This window comes from Pelmatolapia mariae, linkage group LG22 (assembly GCF_036321145.2).
Source record: "Pelmatolapia mariae isolate MD_Pm_ZW linkage group LG22, Pm_UMD_F_2, whole genome shotgun sequence".
NCBI classification, from domain to species: Eukaryota; Metazoa; Chordata; class Actinopteri; order Cichliformes; family Cichlidae; genus Pelmatolapia; species Pelmatolapia mariae.
The window spans coordinates 4,333,411-4,354,219 of record NC_086245.2 but is presented as its reverse complement, the minus strand read 5'-3'; the positions used below and the strand labels follow the sequence as shown (position 1 = coordinate 4,354,219).

The following is a 20,809-nucleotide window of genomic DNA, read 5'->3' as shown; positions in this document are numbered from 1 at the left end:
GTGAATTTCCATGAAGTCAGCCTCACATACGATCATGTAGCTGACTAATGTAATTGAACACTGACAACAAGCAGCGCTCAGACACCTCTGATCAGGAGGTCTTTACAGCAGCCTGGAGTACATTTAAAATATTACTCAAAGTACAAATAATTCATTACTGAGGTTCAGACGTAAAGATATAAACTGCTCAACAGACACATCAGTGTGTGCTTTGTCATTAACACCTGGATTTAAACATCTGTAGAGCTCTAAAAGTGTTTTTAAGTGTTTATCATGAAGTAAACTTTATTAAAAAGTCCTTATTTGTTTATTCGTTGCAGATTTTAGTGATTAGAGTGTTTGTGAGGGACAAACATACAGAAGTGAAGGTCAGCAACAGGATTCATGTTACAAGATAAAAATAAAAGTTTGGCAGCGGCAAATATCTCAATGCTGTGACGTCACCGCAATGTTCAGCGGCTCTAACCTTGTATCATGTAATCTACCCAGCAACCACAGACTAGTTATCTGATTGGCTGCTGTTGGTGTGAAGAAGGCGGGTGCTGGAGGTGTAAATGGAGGAAGTTAGTCGTCTGTAGCGCCCCCTACAGGCAGCAGCAGCAATAATAATATTCACAGCAACCCGCGGGGACCGTGGGCTTGTTTTGAGCAGGTTTCTGTTTTTCTGAAGATTTTTGGCGCATCAAAATCATGAATTTCACACAGACCTGGATTTTTTTGTTTCTGCCCTTCCTGTGGGTGAGCGTGGGCCCGGCTGGAGGCGGTAAGTGGGCCGCATTTTTCACATGCCTGCCTGTTAGTTTCCTGTTTACAGGCTGGTATAAACCAGCTGCTGCATTCTCATCATTCACATGTTTTATGTATAGTTTAGGAAACAGGAGGTCTGTGTTCGTTTTAATCTCGCCCACACCTCCCACACCTGCGCTTGGGCTCTGAGCCAGCGACCATAAATAAGAGCTTAATTCTGGGCTTTTCTGCACATCTGTGCCTCAAAGCTCGTTTAACTCTGTCAACACTGACTCACACTCAAAGTCTGGCTCTTATGCCTTCAGTTAATCATCGCTTGGTCATCTGACGGTTTGAGCTTTTAGTCCATCTCATAATTCAGACTCCAGTTAGGACATGTTGACCTTTATACTTCATAAATAGATGGATTGGCCAGTTTATTCATCAGGTTTTAGTCTCTTCACATAAAAGGAAACCCGTTTAGAGGCCTGTCCCACAGCCAAAGGACAGAAGCTGTGTGTGTGTGTGTGTGTGTGTGTGTGTTGGTTGACAGATAATGACTCATCAGCTGATTCTTCTTCATTTTTTGTTTTAATACCTGTTGTTAGTGTTACAGAATGATCCCATAGACACACACATATATGGACACACTGGTTATGAACATCTGGGGTCCACACAGATGTTTCTATCATGTATTCCCACATATTCAAGGTGTAGAATATATATATACTGGAAGTGCTGGGTATACAAGTCTGGCCTAAGTCTTCGGTCAGAAAGACTGCAGCAGTCCAGGAGTTTAGTTCACTGTCTTTAATTAAGCTTCACAGAAGAACTGGTTACAGCAGGCTGCCAGGATAAATCCAACTGTGCTGCAGCCAGATATGAACTTATAACTAGCAGATGCAGTATAGGTGACTATAAGCATGGTTGTCTGAAACAGAAACAGGTAATACTATAATTAGCAGGGTCTAAAATAACTAAGCAACAATCAGAACATATCATCTACTTAGTCACAGCAATATTTTACAATGTCCACAAGGGGTCACCGTAAGACCACAAGTTGGCTAAATAGCACATATATTCCCAGTTGCTAGTACTAAGGCAAGAATGTGGCAAGCTAACAACAGCTTAACTAAGCAATAAACAACAGAAAAATCTTTTAACTGCTGGATGTAATCGTTGGAGGAAATTCTGGCCACTGTTATGAACTTAGTGCAAATTAACTAAATAATTAAATAAACCTACTAACGTGATATCAGTGTACCGAGGCATAACTTTAGCTTGAAACATGCACAAACAACTATGACTATTGTCGTACCAGTTAACAAAGGTCAACTTACAGATTCATTAACGCACACGGAATCACACAAACTGCGTTACAACTGCCATGCTCTGTCGCTGCGCCTTTCGTCTCTCACTCCCACTCTCCCTCTGCGTGATGCACACATGATCAATGATGCGCTCATTTGGGTGCGCTTGATTCTTGCCTCTAGCCCTCCTGAGGCCGAGTCAGCAGGGAATTTGCACAGCCGCCCCCAAATTCACTAAGTGAATTTGCAGAACACAAATGTCCCTGCTGGATAATATACACCCCTTCAGTCCTCTGGCAGTTTTGGAAGAGTGATGAGCTTAGTCACGGGGCGGATGTATTTAACTCCTTTTATGTCGACCTCAGCTGTCCGTATCTTACCATCGTCGCTGGGGATTACTTTAGTTACCCGCCCAACTGGCCACAGAGCCCTTGGTAGCTGTGGGTCAATCACCATGACCACTCGATCTACTGTGAGATCGGGGGTACTGATGCGCCACTTTTGACGGAGCTGAAGGTTAGGTAGGTAATTGCGAGTAAACTGAACCCAGAAATGGTCAGCAAGCACTTGGCTGTGTCTCCAGCGCCGGTGTCCCAGTCGGTCACTCTTGCTGTACACTGCTTGTGGTAGGGATGCGTCTCTCCGCCCCATAAGCAGAAGGTTAGGAGTAATGGGATCAGGGTCCGCAATGTCTGATGTTGCATAACCGAGGGGTTTCGAGTTAAGAATGCCCTCCACTTCTACAAGCATAGTCATCAGCACTTCTTCTTGGACAGCTTGGTCTTTCAGGACGACACGCAGGGAAGCTTTGACCGACTTGATTTCCCTCTCCCATGTGCCTCCAAAATGTGGAGCAAGTGGTGGATTGAATTTGAAATTAATGCTCTGTTCAGCGAGCTGTTGCTTCAAAACTGGTTCCATGGCAGCAAAATCTTCTCTAAGTTCCCTCTCTCCTCCTCTGAAGTTGGTGCCACGATCACAGAGAATCTCAAAGGGTTTTCCTCTCCTTGCCACAAAGCGCCGAAGGGCAAGCAAGAATGAATCTGTGTTCATGCTGCACAAGAGGTCCAGATGTACGCACCTGGTGGTCAGACATTTAAAGATAATACCCCACCTTTTCTCATGCCGCCGTCCGATTTTTATGGTGTAAGGACCAAAGCAGTCGACTCCAGTGGACCAGTATGGTGGTTTAGTGACGCGTAATCGTGCAGCTGGTAGGTCTGCCATCTGGGGAGTGACTGGTTTGCTGCGCCATTTACAACATTCCACACAGCTGCGTTGATGTCTCTTGATGATCTGTCGGCCGCGAAGTATCCAGTAGGTCCTCCTCATCTCTGCAAATATACGGTCAGGACCTGCATGTAACAGACGGTTATCATAGTCCTGCACTACCAGCTTTGTGACAGGGTGATCTGGTGCAAGAACTATAGGATGGATGGTGTCCTCTTTCAGATTTTCAGCCCTCCGGAGCCGACCTCCAACCCTGATCAACCCTACAGTATGGTCTAATTCAGGTGAAAGCGACAGCAAGCGACTGTTAGGGCTGATAGTTTTACCCGACTGCAATGCAGCAAGCTCCGCCGGGAAACTCTCACTTTGTGACCTTTTCAGTAGGGCAATTTCTGCCTCCCTACGACTGGAGGCAGTCATGGGTGGAGCAGCCGCCCCGTGGAGGGCGTGATACGTGGCATGTATCAGCTCAGTCCAGGATTTGAACTGGTTCAGATCAGGTGTCAGCGGGCTGCTTGTGGAAATGTTGCCACAGAAGATGATGTCGCGGATCTCTTCCTCCTGCATCGAGCTCACTGTGGGGTGCGTAGGCCAGCTAGCGGGAGGCTGATGGAGAAATGCTGGGCCATCTGTCCAGCGGGTTGGCTTAGTTAAATCCCTTAAGGATTTCCCACGTGTGATGTCATCGGCAGGGTTCTCTTCAGAGGGAACATATCTCCAGCTCTCAGCTCCAACAAGCTCTTGAATCTCTGCTATTCGGGTTCCCACAAACACTTTATACTGCTGGGATTCAGACTGGATCCAGTGAAGGACAGTGGTCGAATCGGTCCACAGAGTAGTCGTCTGTAATGGCAGGGTTAACTCGGTCTGCAGAACTTTGGCTAACTGTGCTCCTGCTAGGGCAGCGCAAAGCTCCAGGCGAGGTATTGAAAGCTGCCTTTTGGGTGCCACACGAGATCGGGCCATCACAAATGCCACTTTAACTTCATTGCTGTCAGTCTCTACTCTCAGGTATGCAACCGCACCATAGGCTCTCTCTGAGGCATCACAGAAGATGTGTAGGTTCACGGGGCTCCCAGCTGAGATACCAGGAGTGTAACACCTTGGCAAGCTGAGGTTTGGCAAGTATGGCAGCTCACTTTCCCATGCCAACCATACGGACAGGAGCTCATCAGCAATCGGCTCATCCCAACCCCTCTCTTTCTTCCAGAGTGCCTGAACCAGAACCTTGGCTCGCGTTGTAAAGGGAATGATATAACCTAATGGGTCATATTGGCTGGCCAGTACTCTGTAAACATATCTCAGGGTTGGTGCAGTACGTGGAATGGCCCGGTGCTTGTATCCCAATGTGTCAGAGCTGCAGCGCCACAGGAGACCAAGTGAAGACTCTTGTGGTTCAGTCTTGTTAGTGGTTAGCCATAACTCACACTCGGTTGATTTGGCTTCTGTTGGTAGGTGAGAAATGACCTCAGGTGTGTTGCTAGCCCACTGCCTTATCTCAAATCCTCCACTGGCAAGGAGGGCTCTCATCTTGTCTATCAGGTCCTTTGCCTGAGTCTGAGATTGTAGAGACTGTAAGCAGTTATCCACATAGAATGCATGGAGCACAGAATACAGTGCCTCTTCATTGTCTTCGCTGTGATCCTTTACATGGCGTTGCAGGGCATATGTAGCACAGCATGGGCTACATGTGGTCCCGAAAGGAAGGACACGCCACTCGTACACGTCTGGGCTGCGCTCCCTCTCCCCATCTCGCCATAAGAAGCGTAGAAGTGGCTGGTCCTCAGGCAGAAGGCGCACCTGATGGAACATGCCGCGAATATCTCCACTGATAGCGACAGCGTACTCTCTAAATCTCAAGAGCACGCCAAGCAGTGTTGACCCGAGAACTGGGCCAGGAAGCAGGTTCTTGTTAAGAGAAGCTTGCCTGTAGTTAAAGGAGCAGTTGAAGACGATTCTGGGCTTGTTGTTGTGGTACACAATGTGGTGCGGGATAAACCATGATTCTGCAGAGCTGCTGGCCTCATTCATGCTGATCTTCACTACATAACCAGCTTTCTCCAACTTGTGAATTTCCTCATTGTAGACAGCAGCTTGATCTGGATTGTTACACAAACGTCGCTCTGTCGCTCTGAGGAGTGCCATCACTGCTGTGGGAGGTGCCCGAAGAACAGGTGCATTCTGTCTTCGCAACAGTGGAGTAGCATAGCGAACCACTCCATCAACGGTGACCCGGACAGTCCCTTGCTCCAGTCGTTCTATGGCTGCTTTATCTTCGCCTGATCGCGTCACCTCCTTGTTGGTGTGGAAGGGTAGGGTGTCCAGCTGCCAGAGTCTCTGGACATGTTGATGCAGCTCATCTGAGGAGGAGAGAGTGGACAAATGCAGACAGCTTCTCTCATCTGTTGGTTGCTGCAAAAAGCTTGCTGGTCCCTGAATCGCCCACCCCAGCATTGTGCACACAGCCACTGGGCCACCAACTGGACCGGTACGCACAGGCTGGGTAGGTATTATCAGGTGAGGGTTATCAGAACCGATAAGTAGCAGGGGCTGGACTTTGTCAAAGGACTGCAGGGATAAGCCTCTCAAGTGTTTGTATCGTTGTGTCAGGAGGTCAGCAGCACGTGATTGCTCTGCCAGAGTTACTTCGGCTGCTGTAAAAGCCTGGTGAATGTCATATTTCACTCTTCGGTTTGTCATACCTGACACCTGAAAGGATACAGTGGCTCCCTTCAGCTGTACGATTTCTTGTCGAATTGTCCTGAGGGACAGAATCTCTTCTGTTCCCACAAGGCCAAGGTGATGGACGGCAGCAGGTAGTATGATTGTTCTTTCGGAGCCATCATCCAGGACAGCATATGTGTCCAGTGTTTTCTCCCCATTTTGCAACCGCACTGGGACAACCTTTAGCATTACCCGCCCTGAATGGCTGACTTGGTCCAAGAAAACCATGCTGGAGGACGTATTCACGGTCAGGACGCTCTCTGCAGCAGCAACATCATGTAGTATGAGCAGATGTTGTTCTCCACATGTTGCACAGGGCTTCTTCAGAGTGCAGTTTTCTGGGGAATGTCCTCTCCCACATTTCCAACATCGTTTTTTCTCTTTTATCCAGGCAGCTCTGGCAGTACAGGTGAGCGTGGCAAAGTCAGCACAGGCATTGAGGTAGTGCTCCTGGTTATTACAATAAGGACAGAAGGGCTTGAAACGATCTCTCTTCTTCAGGGGTGGTACAGTGGCAGGGCTCGGAGAAGGATTAGCGGGCTTCGATCCCTGCTGACTCCCAAGCAGAATAGTAGCAGGTTTGACCCTCTGTTGTCTCACTGCTTTCCGGTCCTTGTACTCAGTCGGTGCTGGTATAGCTGGGAAGGGGCTTGTGATTTGGCGAGACACTTGCAGCGTCTGGGCCTTCCTTTCCAGCCACTCAGCCAGATCAGGGAGAGTGTATGTACGATCACTGCCACTTTGGATAATTCCTCGGTTAAAGCAATGTTCAGCAAATGCATCTCGATAGTTAGTGGGGAGTTTGGTGAGTAGGGTGTCCACATGAGACCCACACTTCAACTCTGACGATGAGGGGCCCTCCATTGTACTGAGCATCCCCACTAGAGTTCCAACTGCGGTAGCAAAGTCCTCAAATGCTTGATAATCTCCGGCCCTGACTGGTGGGGCATTCAGAATGGCCTTCAGTTCCCCCTGCACTAGCTGCCTTGGCTGTCCGTACCTCTGTGTGAGCGCTTGCATGGCACTTGTGTATGGGGTCTGACTGTTGACATACCTCTTTGCCACTTGAAGTGCAGATGGGAATGTGAGATGGTCAAGCAGGATCTGATACTTATAGTCTTCACTTAAATGCTTGTGTGGACCAAGTAAGCTGTCCAGACCCTTTTTGAGCATAAGAAAATCACTCTCTTTCCCTGAGCTGAATACAGTCAGTTTAGGTTTAGGAATGCCAAATGATGAAGCAATCGCCATCTCCATCATACTTGGCTGATGTGAACTGTCTACTGGGTGAGGTGTCGGATAACAGTGCTGACCACGGGGTGATCTAGGATAATGCACAGGTGGATATGGCAGTGGAACAGACTGCCAGGCCCTGGGAAGTGCATCATACTGCGGCTCTGGTGGAACATGCTCAGGCTGTAACGGTGTGGTAGAGGGCACTGGCTGAGGCACATGTGGTTCTGGCGGCGGTGTGATAAGGGACACTGGCGGAGCCATCATTAGAGTAGCAGGAGGTGGTGCGAAGGGCAATGCAGGCTGTGTTAGAGCAGGGGGTACCGGCTGCGTTGCCAACGGCGGCGAGCAGGCTGGAGGAGCCGTGGATGCGGGAGCTGGTACAGACATCGCTTCTGAAGCAGGCTGTGGGTTTGATGCAGCAGTGTCAACCTGCACTTGAGGAGCAGGGGCTTGTGTTGGAGCGTGCAGAACCTGGTGCTGAATGTTAGGTGCAGCTCTTGGACTGGGAGGCCGTACAGGGTAACCCAGTTCTAAATGGGGGAGGCTACTGTAATGTGGCTGAAATGCTGCATAGTGGTATGAAGGGTAAGGCAGATGTGCACTCTGTGGATACGAAGGCAATCTGACCCTGTCCATTTCCACTTCAAGTTCTTTCATCTGCTGACTTATCGTTTGCCAACGTGATTCCAGCCGCTGCCATCTTTCCTCTGGACTTGCCGTACCATAATGACCAGCTGCCGGGTAGTTAGGGGAACTCCCAGGGCTGAGTGGTGCTGCGTAAGTTGTTGTCAGTGGTGATGCTGGTCTTACTGTGGTACTATAAAGACGGTGAGCTGGGTAGGTGAGTTCGAAGTCCTCCAGATGTCCGGGAATGCGTCGCACCCTGCTGGGACGGGGACTCAGTGCAGGCTGGTCGTAGTTAAACTCTCTGGGTGTAGCCATAGCGCAGCTTGTATACATCCGGCTCGAAGGACCACTTGTAGAATATATATATACTGGAAGTGCTGGGTATACAAGTCTGGCCTAAGTCTTCGGTCAGAAAGACTGCAGCAGTCCAGGAGTTTAGTTCACTGTCTTTAATTAAGCTTCACAGAAGAACTGGTTACAGCAGGCTGCCAGGATAAATCCAACTGTGCTGCAGCCAGATATGAACTTATAACTAGCAGATGCAGTATAGGTGACTATAAGCATGGTTGTCTGAAACAGAAACAGGTAATACTATAATTAGCAGGGTCTAAAATAACTAAGCAACAATCAGAACATATCATCTACTTAGTCACAGCAATATTTTACAATGTCCACAAGGGGTCACCGTAAGACCACAAGTTGGCTAAATAGCACATATATTCCCAGTTGCTAGTACTAAGGCAAGAATGTGGCAAGCTAACAACAGCTTAACTAAGCAATAAACAACAGAAAAATCTTTTAACTGCTGGATGTAATCGTTGGAGGAAATTCTGGCCACTGTTATGAACTTAGTGCAAATTAACTAAATAATTAAATAAACCTACTAACGTGATATCAGTGTACCGAGGCATAACTTTAGCTTGAAACATGCACAAACAACTATGACTATTGTCGTACCAGTTAACAAAGGTCAACTTACAGATTCATTAACGCACACGGAATCACACAAACTGCGTTACAACTGCCATGCTCTGTCGCTGCGCCTTTCGTCTCTCACTCCCACTCTCCCTCTGCGTGATGCACACATGATCAATGATGCGCTCATTTGGGTGCGCTTGATTCTTGCCTCTAGCCCTCCTGAGGCCGAGTCAGCAGGGAATTTGCACACAAGGGAACAAAGAAACAATAAGTTATCTCTTTGAGTTCTGTTCAGCTGTGAACATGAGTCAATTCAATTCAATTCAATAAAACTTTATTGATCCTGAAGGTTGACCCCGAAGGAAATTGGGTTGTGGGTGAACGTAATTTAATTTGCCAATTTCTTGTGTTATATCAGTACACACTGTGTGTACCATGATTTTAATATAGAAAAAATACAAATACACATTTATTTCAGAGTTATGAGTTACTAAAAGTAATCATTATTAAATGTTATTCGATTATAGCTACTGATTTATTTTTTATGTAGTCACAAAACCCCGCCCATCAGAAGTGTCCGTTAGGAGTTTGTTTGTGTTACTCCAACATTTCTTACAGTTTAACAAGTCTCCATGAACCCTCCGTGAGTCCGACACATGTTTAATGTGCGCAGATGAAATGTTTTCGAGAGAACAGAAGAATCAGCTGACGCAAACTGCTGCAATGAGGAAATAAAACACAGAGCAGGAACAGGAAGCTCTGTGACACATTCACTGATCTAAGCTTAAACATGTAAATACATCATCAGGCACAGCTGGTTCTTTAAGTCTTTAATCCGCACAGGGTCAAATCTGAAAAGTGATTATTTTAGTTTAAAAAAGGTTTAAAGTATTCTAAAGAACCACAAACACGTGAAAAAAAAACGAACAGATTATTATTATCATAATAATAATAATAATTGTTTATTTCCAGGGTAGACTTTGAGTAAAAAGCGAATGCTGTTTCTCTGAGCTGAGTTTTTCAGACTGATCTGTGAGCACTGATGTGAAGGTGTCCATGTTATCGGTCCTTCAGGTCCTGGTGGTCTGGACGGCTTTAAAAAACTCAGCTGGACTTCTTCGGTTTGTGAAATCCTTCCAGTCGGGGACGTTTGACGTCTTTTTAACCACTCAAACCTGAAGCTTCTGTTGCTGTGATAAAATAAATAAATGCAGTTTGTGGGACAGTTTGAGCTCCGTTGGTTGCACCTGCTCTCTCACCTTTGTCAGTTACGTAAACACAAAGCAGGCCAGCAGGTGGGCGTGAGTTGAAGGTGTCTGTGGTTTACGAGCGGCCGTGAATGCAACAGTGAGCAGACAGAGTCAGGAAATAGAGACGATCAGTTCAGGAAGGACGCGGGGAGGACGCTCCGACCGAAAAGCGGATAAATCTGAGAGTTTTACCGAGCAGAGGCTCTGATTCGGAGTCAGGATGAACCTGTTCGCGGTGTTCGTCCTTCTGGGGACGGCGCTGACCGTAAACTGCGGTGAGTTTGCGCTTTTTTACCGACGCTAACGGAGCGGGTCCAAACCGAAAGTAAAAACTGTGACGTCGCTGAAAAACAAAAGTTCAGACAACGATTTCAGTTGGATTTATCGGTAAAAAACTGAGATTTCTGAGTGTTTCGGTGCCGTGACGTGACTCTGCAGACCAGGTGTGTGAAAGTGGGGAAGAAAAAAGCGCTTTAGTCCTCCCAGGTGTTTGTCAAGTTCAGCTGCTGCCGCGGGCCCGCTGAGGCTCGAAGAGAAACAAATATTTAAAATGTTGTTGATTTAATTTTTTCATTTAAACGTGTTGGGTTTTTTTTTAAGATCAGACAGTTTCATAAAAGTGATGAGTTCAAAACCTGAAAACTTCAAAGCTGACTGAAGATCACTGCTGTAAACTGTGTGTGTGTGTGTGTGTGTGTGTGTGTGTGTTTAGATTAACCAGTGCAATAATACAGGTTAGAGTCCTCTGGTTTGTAACAGTGGACTTCGTGTTAGCGGTTGTAAATCCTGTCCTGACACACCTCAGTTCTCAGCAAACAGGTAAGAGCAGGTGTGTCAGTGTGAGCTGATGCTGCTGAGCCGGACTGATCACATTATTATCATATCTGTGACGTGACGAACAGTCAGAAGCATCTCAGAGTTTACTGTAAACATCTTGTTTTCCTGCTTACCTGAGACAGGTGCGAGATTTGAAAATCAAATCTTTTATTGAATTAATAACATTTTCCCCACATTCAGTGAACACACCTGAGACACTGGAGATTGTTTCTGTTTGCGGCAGAGCTTTTTTCACACAGGAACACTTCACTCGTGTCTCTCTACGCTTCTCTGTCGGTTTGAGGTCAGAGCTGCTGATCAGAGCTCAAATCAAAGGAACAAGCTTTTAAATTAAAGTAATTATTGTGGTGCTGAAGTTATTTTGGGTCTATGAGGTGAAGTTTGATGTTTACACAGGAACGTTACAATGATCTCTTTATTACTTTTATTTTTATTACATTATTATTATTATTTTTACATTAAGTAAGCAAAGATGACAAAAATACTGAGATTCTCTCAGATTCACAAGTTTTATTTCTTATTTTGATAAGTTTTAAATTCAGTTTAGTATTTAAAGTTTAAACAATATTTTCTTTGAGTTTTTATTGGTTTCAGTGTTATTGTGGCTTTTATTAATAATAATAATAATAATAATAATAGGAGCATTGATTGTGAGAGTAAGAAGCTAAAAACAGATTGCAGTACCAGCAGCTGACTGATGGTGGCGCACACATCCTGCTGTTATTGGACCAAAGCTAGCTCGGCAGGCTAACTAAATGTAACCAAACTGAAAGAGACTAAAAATAACACCTTTACATTAAAAAAATAAATAAAAAAATAAAAAAATATATATATATTTTAGATAGACAGAAAATCTTACAAAACTTTTCTTCAGATTTAGTTCATTACTATAACTTGACATAATGTTCTGTGACTGTCACCAGTAAAAATATCCAGACTGGACTCCAGTGCTTGTTCAGCGTGGAATCATCATTGTTGTCAGAGCTGTCTCTGTGTTCTTTAACAACTGACTGAACAGTGTTTTTATATAGAAAATTTAAGTTCAGAGGAGAATTATCTAGCTTTATGTTAAAAACTAAAACATGTTGCTACAAAAACTTGGAAAAAGGTTCAGTGTGTCTGAATGTGAGCTAACCCAAGCGAGAGCAGGAAGTGTTTCAGTGCGGTGATGTCTACACTCAGCCGAGGACAGAAACTGAAAACAGCTTCAGCTTTAGCTTGAACTCTCACTGAATGTTAAGTTACAGATCATCAGTAAACAGCTGTTTTTACTTTAATTGTAATTTTAATTGTCAGGAAAACCATTTCGGTGAAAGAGTCAGATCTGCTGGTGCTTCTCAGCTGTGATAGATAATTTTTTTTAATTTTTTATTTTCAGAAAAACATTCCCTCCATTACATCTACACGGCGCTCTCCAAACCTGTCGGCCTCCCGGGCATCCACGAGTTCACAGCCATGGGTATGCTGGATAACCGGATGATCGACTACTTTGACAGCGAGCATCAGGCAAAGGTTCCCAAACAGGAGTGGATGAGAGAGCGTTTACCTGCTGATTACTGGGATAAAGGCACACAGTCCCGCAAGAGCAAGCAGCAGTGGTTCAAGGTCAACATCGGCATCCTGATGGAGCGAATGAGACAGAATGAGTCAGCCAGTAAGTTGTTTCTCAGTGTGAATGATTAATCTTGACCCACACATCATGGTGTCCTCTCTGAATCTCTGTTCTTCTGTTACCTTGTTCATTTCTGTCATTGTTCTTCCTTCAGCCCCTCATGTTCTTCAGTGGATGCACGGCTGTGAGGGTGAAACTAATCCTGACGGCACGCTCAGGTTTGTCCGAGGCATGGACATGTACAACTACGACGGACACGACTTCCTGTCCTTCGATGATAAAAACGGAGTCTGGGTCGCTCCGACTCCGGAGGCAGAACCCACCAAGAGGAAGTGGGACGGCGTCCAGGTGCTGAAAGAGTACACCAAGGGATACCTGGAGAACGAGTGCATCGATTGGCTGAGCAAGTTTGTGAATTATGGACAGAAGCAGCTACAAACAGCCTGTATGTATCATGTAAATATTATTATTTTTAGTAGTAGTAATGGTATTAGTATTAGTATTATTAGTCCACATGTGCAAAGCCTTAGAGAAAGTGTTGATTACTGTTATGGTTTAATAACATTAACAAATTAAATCCAAATGATGAAGCCAATTTTCTCAAACACTTGCTTCTTTATGTGCACTATTCAGCAATTACAGGCAAACTTAACATGAAGCAATCAGTAAACCCAGGTGTTAACTAAATAGAGCGAAGCCTTCATTATTATTAACACCACGTGTTTAACAACTGCTGTTACAAAGGCAGTGAGCCCCACCGTCTGTTTGTATGCACGATATTCACTGCATCGTGGAAAGTCTTACTGTAACAAAGTACTGAAGGTACCAGCTGATTCCATCTGCCAGAGTCGAACCACTGAGTTAATCAGTATTACAGTATCACATGTAGTGACACAGTTTTCCATTTCCTGCTTCCAGCTCCACCTGACGTGTACTTGTTTGCAAAGAAGGCCAAAGTGGAGTCAAACCTCATCCTGACCTGCCTCGCCACAGGCTTCTACCCCAAAGACATCATCATGAGGATCAGAAGGAACAGACGTGTTCTGACTGAAGACGACGGCCTGACGAGCTCAGGACTTCTTCCAAATAACGATGAGACCTTCCAGAGACGAGACCATGTGGAGATTTTGAAGTCTGACCTGTCAGAGTTCAGCTGTGAAGTCGTTCATAAGGCGACCGGTGTGAATGAGATGAAGACTTGGGGTAAGAAACTTTTTATTGTCTCTGTTGTTGATCATAACTTTGTTTCTTCAGTCAGAGCCTGGAGCTCCTCTGTGTCCAGCAGATCTGCATCATTACTGTCCTGATCACAGTCCTGAGGTCAGATCCATGTCAGTCCATCTAGAACAAAGCTAGCATGTCACATGTACCCAGCTCTGCAGCCCTGAAGAAGCAGAGGAGCGATCTCCTCCAGAGAATCACTGAATAGTTCCAGATATGAACAGTTTCTGTTTCAGTGCCGTCCCCTCTCACTGACCTCCTGCTCTGCTTCACCTGTTGTTGCTCCACATCACTGCTGTCAGATCACTGACTTCATCATGACTGTGGCTTCAAATCTACATCTCAGTAACAAACAGCAGCAAATAACTGACAGTGACCTCAACCTGAAACTCATGTCTGTGTTTCAGAAATTGGTGACCTTCCACCAGAACCTGGATGTGGACCTCCGATCGCTGTTGCAGTGGGAGGAGTCTTGGCTGTGGTTGCTCTTGTTGCTGTAGTTGCCTGTGTGATCTTGTATAAAAAAGGCTGTCTTAGTAAGTCCAGTGTGCTGTTGTGTGTAATTATTGTTGAGTGGAGTTCAAATGTTTGACTTTGTATCCTGTAAAAATGAAAGTGTGCTGGTCTCAGTGATAACATGGAGCTCTTCATTCACACTGCATGTTAATGAACATGTTGCTGACTGAGGTCTGATGATGGTATCAGAGTTGGTCTGAAGCTCACTGAGCTGCTTCACACATGTAGAACAAACCACTGAGTTCATCCATGATCACTGACAGTCTGTGTTACGTCTGTTTACAGGACGCAGACGTGGAGCCAACAGCAACCAAGGTAACATCTTTATTTTTCTGTTTTATAAAGTTTGATGTTCAGAGACTCGAGTCAGTCTGAGTCGATCCATTAACACCTTTAACAGATTAGTATTTGTTCAGTGTAGCACAGAGGAGGCGAACAGGAAAACAGAGTGGAGGAGACAGAAACTTGAAGCATGAGGAGAAAGGTTAGAGCAGCCAGGCTCATGGTTACCTGTGTTCAGTATAAAGCTATTAATATCTAATATCTGGATGAGCCTGACAGGTGAAACATGGCTGCTGTCAGGTGTCTGCAGAGGACAGAGGTTCCTCTCTGTGACAGCGCTGCTCAGTTTCTCTGAAACTTTAAATCTTCATGAAACAAACAGAAGAAAAACTCAGACGTACTTTTGACTTTCAGTGTTTCTCTGTGGAGTCACTGCTCTTTAACATTTGTGTTAAAATAACTTTTTATAAGAACACAGATACAAAGAATCAAACATGAAGCACCGACTGAATAAAAATGTGTCATTTTGTCTTTCTATAATTTGTGTTTATCAGGTGGAATACAGACTATTTATTCTCCTGTGTCAGGTAAGCATTTTATTTCTCTGCTGTGGATTTAGTTAAATGTACATTTTTCTGATATTTAAAGTGTTTGTGTGGTAATTATATTTATACAGCAGCAGTGCTGAAAACCTGATTTTAACCTGCAGTTCATAAATAAAAGAAACAACAGAACTAACCTGTGTGTGTGTGTGTGTGTGTGTGTGTAGTTGGCAATGGCGTTGCAAGCACACCTCTGACAAATGGTAGGTGCCCCTCCCACCCAACAAAGATTTATACAAAATAGTTTGTTGAAGTTAATATTAATATTTTCTATGTGTGTGTGTAGGTGGTCCTGTGCCTGCAGCTTCCAGCAGTGGTACGTGGTTCCTTCTCCTTCCTCGGATACACATAACAGTTTAGTTTAAGACCCAATAGATTGTAGGAGATGGGTCTTAATATTCTGTGTGTTTTATGTAGTAACAGTGCCTCTTTTATATCAGGGTAGTCGTTCTCCATCTGTGGGGCACAGAGTGGGATGTAGAGGACCAGTGAAACAAATTTCTATAAGAGTCATTATTGCAGTAAAATAAAACTTTAATAACTTTTTATTGATAATGGTGATTAAAATTGTGGGACGTGGATGTTTTTTACTTTCTGAATTGGAACAAAAAGGTTTTTAGGAATGTCGACTCCTTTCCTGCAGTCTTTTTTCCAGGTCCCTTTGATGTGAGGTGTTCAAGAACACTGGGGAATTCCCACGTTTATCTTTAAATTATGAATACAAATATAACCCAGTCTATACTCTCTCACTCTAAACTACATGAGAGCACCACTTATCACCTTAGCCTGTGAGAAACTGAACGACCGTCACATCAGAACGATCACCAACATCACATCAGTGTGTGGCTAAAGTTTGCTGTTTTGCTTCATGTAGCTCACAATGTATGTTGTCTTTACAGGAAGTGTAGCAGTGGAAGTAGAAAAGAAAGAAGAGAAGGCTGATGCTAAAGATGGGAATGCTGAGGAAACCGAACCCCTCACAGGCAGTGACAGTAAGTCTCCCTCAGCTAACATGCTGCTCTGTGTTGTATAATATGAGTCACATTATTCTGTACTGTGGTAGTGACTGATACATTTAAGCTCATGTTGCAGCTGAATACATTTTTCCTCCTTCACAGAGTCCCTTGACAAAGTGTCGTCTAACTCCAGCAACGCTGACTCTGGTGTCTCTTGTAAGTATCTCTGATGCACCTCACACATTTACAGTTTAACACAGGATAAATGGTAAATGGCCTGTATTTGTATAGCGCTTTTACTAGTCCCTAAGGACCCCAAAGCGCTTTACACAACCAGTCATCCACCCATTCACACACACATTCACACACTGGTGATGGCAAGCTACGTTGTAGCCACAGCCGCCCTGGGGCGCACTGACAGAGGCGAGGCTGCCGGACACTGGCGCCACCGGGCCCTCTGACCACCACCAGTAAGCAACGGGTGAAGTGTCTTGCCCAAGGACACAACGACCGAGACTGTCCGAGCCGGGGCTCGAACCGGCAACCTCAACCGCCAGCTCTTGAGCCACGGTTGTGGCTAATTTTTTAGGATAGTTAAAAGTCAACATACAGTTTGGGATGCTCCAGTCTGATATCGGTCTCACACTGACTTAAAAAGTCAGATCATATATTCTAACAAATAGATCGACTCAGTTCATTTATCCATTTTGTTTTTTGCTCCATGTGTTAGAAACCAGTGTAGTGCTGCTAACATTTGCTAACAAAACCGCTAATATTTGATGTCTGCTACTCTAACATTTTTTCTGTTTGCAAAAGTTTTTATTGTATCGCAAAACTTTGTTCACACTCAGCTTAGAGCTGGGCGATATGACCCAAAATTCATATCTCGATATTTTTTAGCTGGATGGCGATATAAGATATATATCTCAATATTTTTTTTAAAGCCATAAGGTAAGAACAAAAAGAGAGTTCTTAGTCAAAGCTGTGTCCCAGGTGTCACACAGGCACTTTTATTAACATACAGCATAGATGTACATGAAAAAAATTACTCAAAAATAAATTATGAGCATTTATTAAATAATAATGCTCTATAAATAAAAGAAAACTATGTTGTTTTGTGCATAACAAAGAGCTCACAATTGTGCAGTCAAAATGTAAACTAACAGACGCTGAGCATAATAACAGACAGATTTCACAGCTGCTCTGTTCCCAACTTCTACTGCGTGACTGACAGCCTGGAGTTTGAAATCCTCTTTGTAACCATGTCTCTGAACAGGTGCCATTTATGGTCATTATACACACACAGTACCGTAATATTACGTTGAAGCACAGTACGTATCACTCCGCGAGGCTCCTCGGTAGCCGTAATGCTCCCACAATCCATCAAGCGGTGCAGCTCCGTAGCTTACCGAAGTCGAACTAAAACATTTTTTGACAGATTGCTGAGCGCTGTGTACCACATAAAATCGGTTCGCGGTCATCAAGCACAACCAGAATTCATACAAAAGGCGCGCAGTCAACTTTTGAGAAAATGAAAGGATTTCAGGCCGTGCATGGCGTTAGCGTGGCTAGCTCGTTAACACGTTGACGCCGTCCAGCCCCACGCACGGGCGATGCGCAGTAACTCGTTAACGGAGATTTGTCGTGTCCACCTTTCGCTGCCTGCAGGTGAAGCGATGGGGGAGGAGGGGGAGTTGTGTTCAGTGAAGGAGAGGCGAGGTCGAGTAACGTTGCGTAAAGACAAAAGTGGACGAAAGAGAGGCAAACTTGTGGCTCCACAACTATAATTATAACGTAACATAGACTATATCGATATAAAGGATATTGTCACATCTTATATCTCGTATAAAAATATATCGATATTTTTAAAAAACTCGATATATCGCCCAGCCCTACCTCAGCTGATGTCAGTATAAAGCTCAGGTGACGACGATGCTTTCCCTTTCAGTTTCTCTCGTTATGTTCCATTTCAAACTTTAGAGACTTTATCTGAAAGGAGACACTAGTGTGAGTGTAAATAAGAGCAGTAGGCTGTAAAGACCAATTAAAGTGAAATGAGATGAGGTCAAATGAATGTGATGACTTTTTTATTTATTTTTTGGGACTTTTACATTTTCTAATAAATATCAGTAGGTTTCTATTGTTGAAGTCTTTGTTATATTTAACTGATTTAAAGTTAAAAAAAAGTTCAGTGTGATTACAGATAAGAGTTTACAGTTGATTAATTGTAATTTTATGATGAGGTTGGTGCATCCCTCACTGAGAACCTGCTGTTACTCTACATTTAAAATAATACTGTTGTTCCTCCCTGCAGCTGATTCTGACAAACAAGGTCAGGCCCAGGAGTCATCCTGAATCTTCGGCTACATGAAGTTTCAAGACTCGCATGAAATAGATTATTAGCATACAGACTACAATAATTAATAATAATAATAATAATAATAATAATAATAATAATAATAATAATAATAAATATATAAATTTATTTTGGACTTTACAGATTAAAAATCTGAGGTATAATGTGGTTCTTTAGCTTTCCATGAAATGAGTTTTAAAAGTGTTCATGCTTCCTCAGTCTGAACATTCATGACAGCAAAATTTATATGAGCCAGTTTTGATAAGTTTAAAACTTTTAGAGTAAATGATAAATCTGAAAACATGTTTGTATAGATGAATATTTGAAACATTGTCACTGGTTTATGCACCTGTGAGAATAAAATCAGAGACACAAACTTCAGCCTGTTGTAGTTTCATACAGATTGGACACAAAGCAGACACTAAAGTCTGCAGCTGATAAAGTGGGTGGAGCTCAGCAGTCACACCTGCTGCCTCTGCAGGAAACATCTCCAGGCAGGTGGAAGAAAATGTTTTAGAGCAGGGGTGGGCATCTCCAGGCCTTGAGGGCCGGTGTCCTGCAGGTTTTACATGTGTCCTTGAATCAATACAGCTGATTTAAATGGCTAAATGACCTCCTCAACATGTCCTGAAGTTCTCCAGAGGCTTGGTAATGAACTAATCATGTGATTCAGGTGTGCTGACCCAAGGTGAGATCTAAAGCCTGCAGGACACCGGCCCTCAAGCCCTGGAATTGCCCACCCCTGTTTTAGAGTGTGATGTCTGTTAATGCATATAATGTTTTTATGTAGAAGAAATACAATTAAAATCTCACAATATTTAGAAGTGAATACAAATACGTGCTTTAAAATAAAAGGGTTGGATACTAAACAAAGCATAAGATGTAATGTGAGGGTTGGTGCTTTAACCCTTTCACTATAAGTTGGCTTAATGAATTAGACCTTTACAAACAGTGAGACCTCAGGTGCTCGTGAGAATTAAACGATTTTAGACACTCTGGTGTGATCATTGTCACGGGGTCATGGAAAAATCTACTGATTAATCTCCTTTTTTTTTCTTATGCTTTTATGAGTTTTTGGCCAAATTGAGTAAACTGCTGGTTGATTACAAGAACTAAAGTCTCTCTGTGTAAATACATTTATTGTATTATCGTGCCTTAAATATTCATTTGCAGTGAAACTTTGTTTTAAAATTGAGAAACTTTTTCTGTGGGAAATTTAGGGCGGAAATCTGGAAAATGTTATGTTTCAGTATTTTCTTGCATTTACATATAAGCTCTTAATTTGAAATGTTCTGTTTCCAAGGTAATTTGTACTTTTATTCAGCACGAGCTAGGATTACTTTATTGATTGGAAAAGATGCTTTAATTATATTCTAGATTTTAAGTTTGAGCTTAAGTTTTGTCTTTATTCAGTTATTCTTTTGCCCCCAAAAACTTTAAATGTACTTAAACAAATTTACAGTAAAAGGTTCAGTCCACATAATGAAACTGTCTGTGGATGAATCAGTGAAATATTTGCTGTAGGACTCAAATTCATCTTGTAATCCTAAAATGTCTTCCATTGTGTGGGCGTTTACTAAAAATAATAATGGATTGTAAAGCATCGTATATTTGAAGATTGTGTTGAAAAATTCTTTCAGGACAAAAGGTGATGTTGGAGTTTGTGTTCTTTCTTTAAAAAAAAAAAAAGTTATTCTGTTTACTCTTTTTTCCTCCCCATTTAAAAAAACAAGTTTCACTTCTTTGTTTCTATTTTTTCTGTAATAAAAAATATAAGAATAAGAAAGTGTAAGACTTTTAATTCATTTGAAAGCCTGATGCTTAGCCTCGTCCACCCCAGCTGTAAAACTCAGAAACCAGTCTTACTTGTTATCATCTATCGTCCACCTGGGCCTTACACAGAGTTTCTCTCTGATTTCTCAGACTTTTTATCTGATTTAGTTCTCAGCTCAGATAAAATAATTATTGTGGGTGATTTTAACATCCATGTAGATGCTAAAAATGACAGCCTCAACATGGCATTTAATCTGTTATTAGACTCAATTGGCTTCTCTCAAAATGTAAAAGAACCCACCCACCACTTTAATCACACTCTAGATCTTGTTTTAACATATGGCATAGAAACTGAACATTTAACAGTGTTTCCTGAAAACCCTCTGCTGTCTGATCATTTCCTGATAACATTTACATTTACAATAATTGATTACACAGCAGTGGAGAGTAGACTTTATCACAGTAGATGTCTTTCTGAAAGTACTGTAACTAAGTTTAAGAATATAATCCACCCACTGTTATCATCTTCAATGCCCTGTACCAACATAGAGCAGAGCAGCTATCTGAACGCTACTCCAACAGAGGTCGATTATCTTGTTAATAATTTTACCTCCTCACTACGTACGACTCTGG

At 43.3% G+C, this 20,809-nt stretch overlaps 2 protein-coding genes across 3 annotated transcripts; one reads left to right on the top strand and one right to left on the bottom strand.

Moving 5' to 3' along the window:
- The first annotated feature begins 599 nt into the window (after nucleotides 1-599).
- On the top strand, nucleotides 600-20,151 carry LOC134619741 (class I histocompatibility antigen, F10 alpha chain-like). 2 transcript variants are annotated; one of them, XM_063465572.1, is made up of 12 exons: nucleotides 600-763; nucleotides 12,237-12,512; nucleotides 12,625-12,915; nucleotides 13,389-13,673; nucleotides 14,099-14,227; nucleotides 14,493-14,522; nucleotides 15,044-15,076; nucleotides 15,259-15,294; nucleotides 15,378-15,407; nucleotides 15,991-16,083; nucleotides 16,210-16,263; nucleotides 18,362-20,151. In XM_063465572.1, the coding sequence occupies exons 1-12, from the start codon at nucleotides 691-693 to the stop codon at nucleotides 18,400-18,402; spliced, it is 1,371 nt and encodes a 456-aa protein (XP_063321642.1). In that variant the 5' UTR covers nucleotides 600-690; the 3' UTR covers nucleotides 18,403-20,151. The 2 variants fall into 2 exon arrangements, with proteins under 2 accessions (XP_063321642.1, XP_063321643.1); XM_063465573.1 differs by lacking the exon at nucleotides 600-763 and adding an exon at nucleotides 10,117-10,296.
- Nucleotides 2,437-9,013, bottom strand: LOC134619834 (uncharacterized). Its single transcript, XM_063465659.1, has 3 exons — nucleotides 8,833-9,013; nucleotides 2,525-8,423; nucleotides 2,437-2,474 (listed from the first exon to the last, which is right to left on the bottom strand). The coding sequence occupies exons 2-3, from the start codon at nucleotides 8,184-8,186 to the stop codon at nucleotides 2,437-2,439; spliced, it is 5,700 nt and encodes a 1,899-aa protein (XP_063321729.1). The 5' UTR covers nucleotides 8,187-8,423; nucleotides 8,833-9,013.
- Nucleotides 20,152-20,809: the final 658 nt, after the last annotated feature.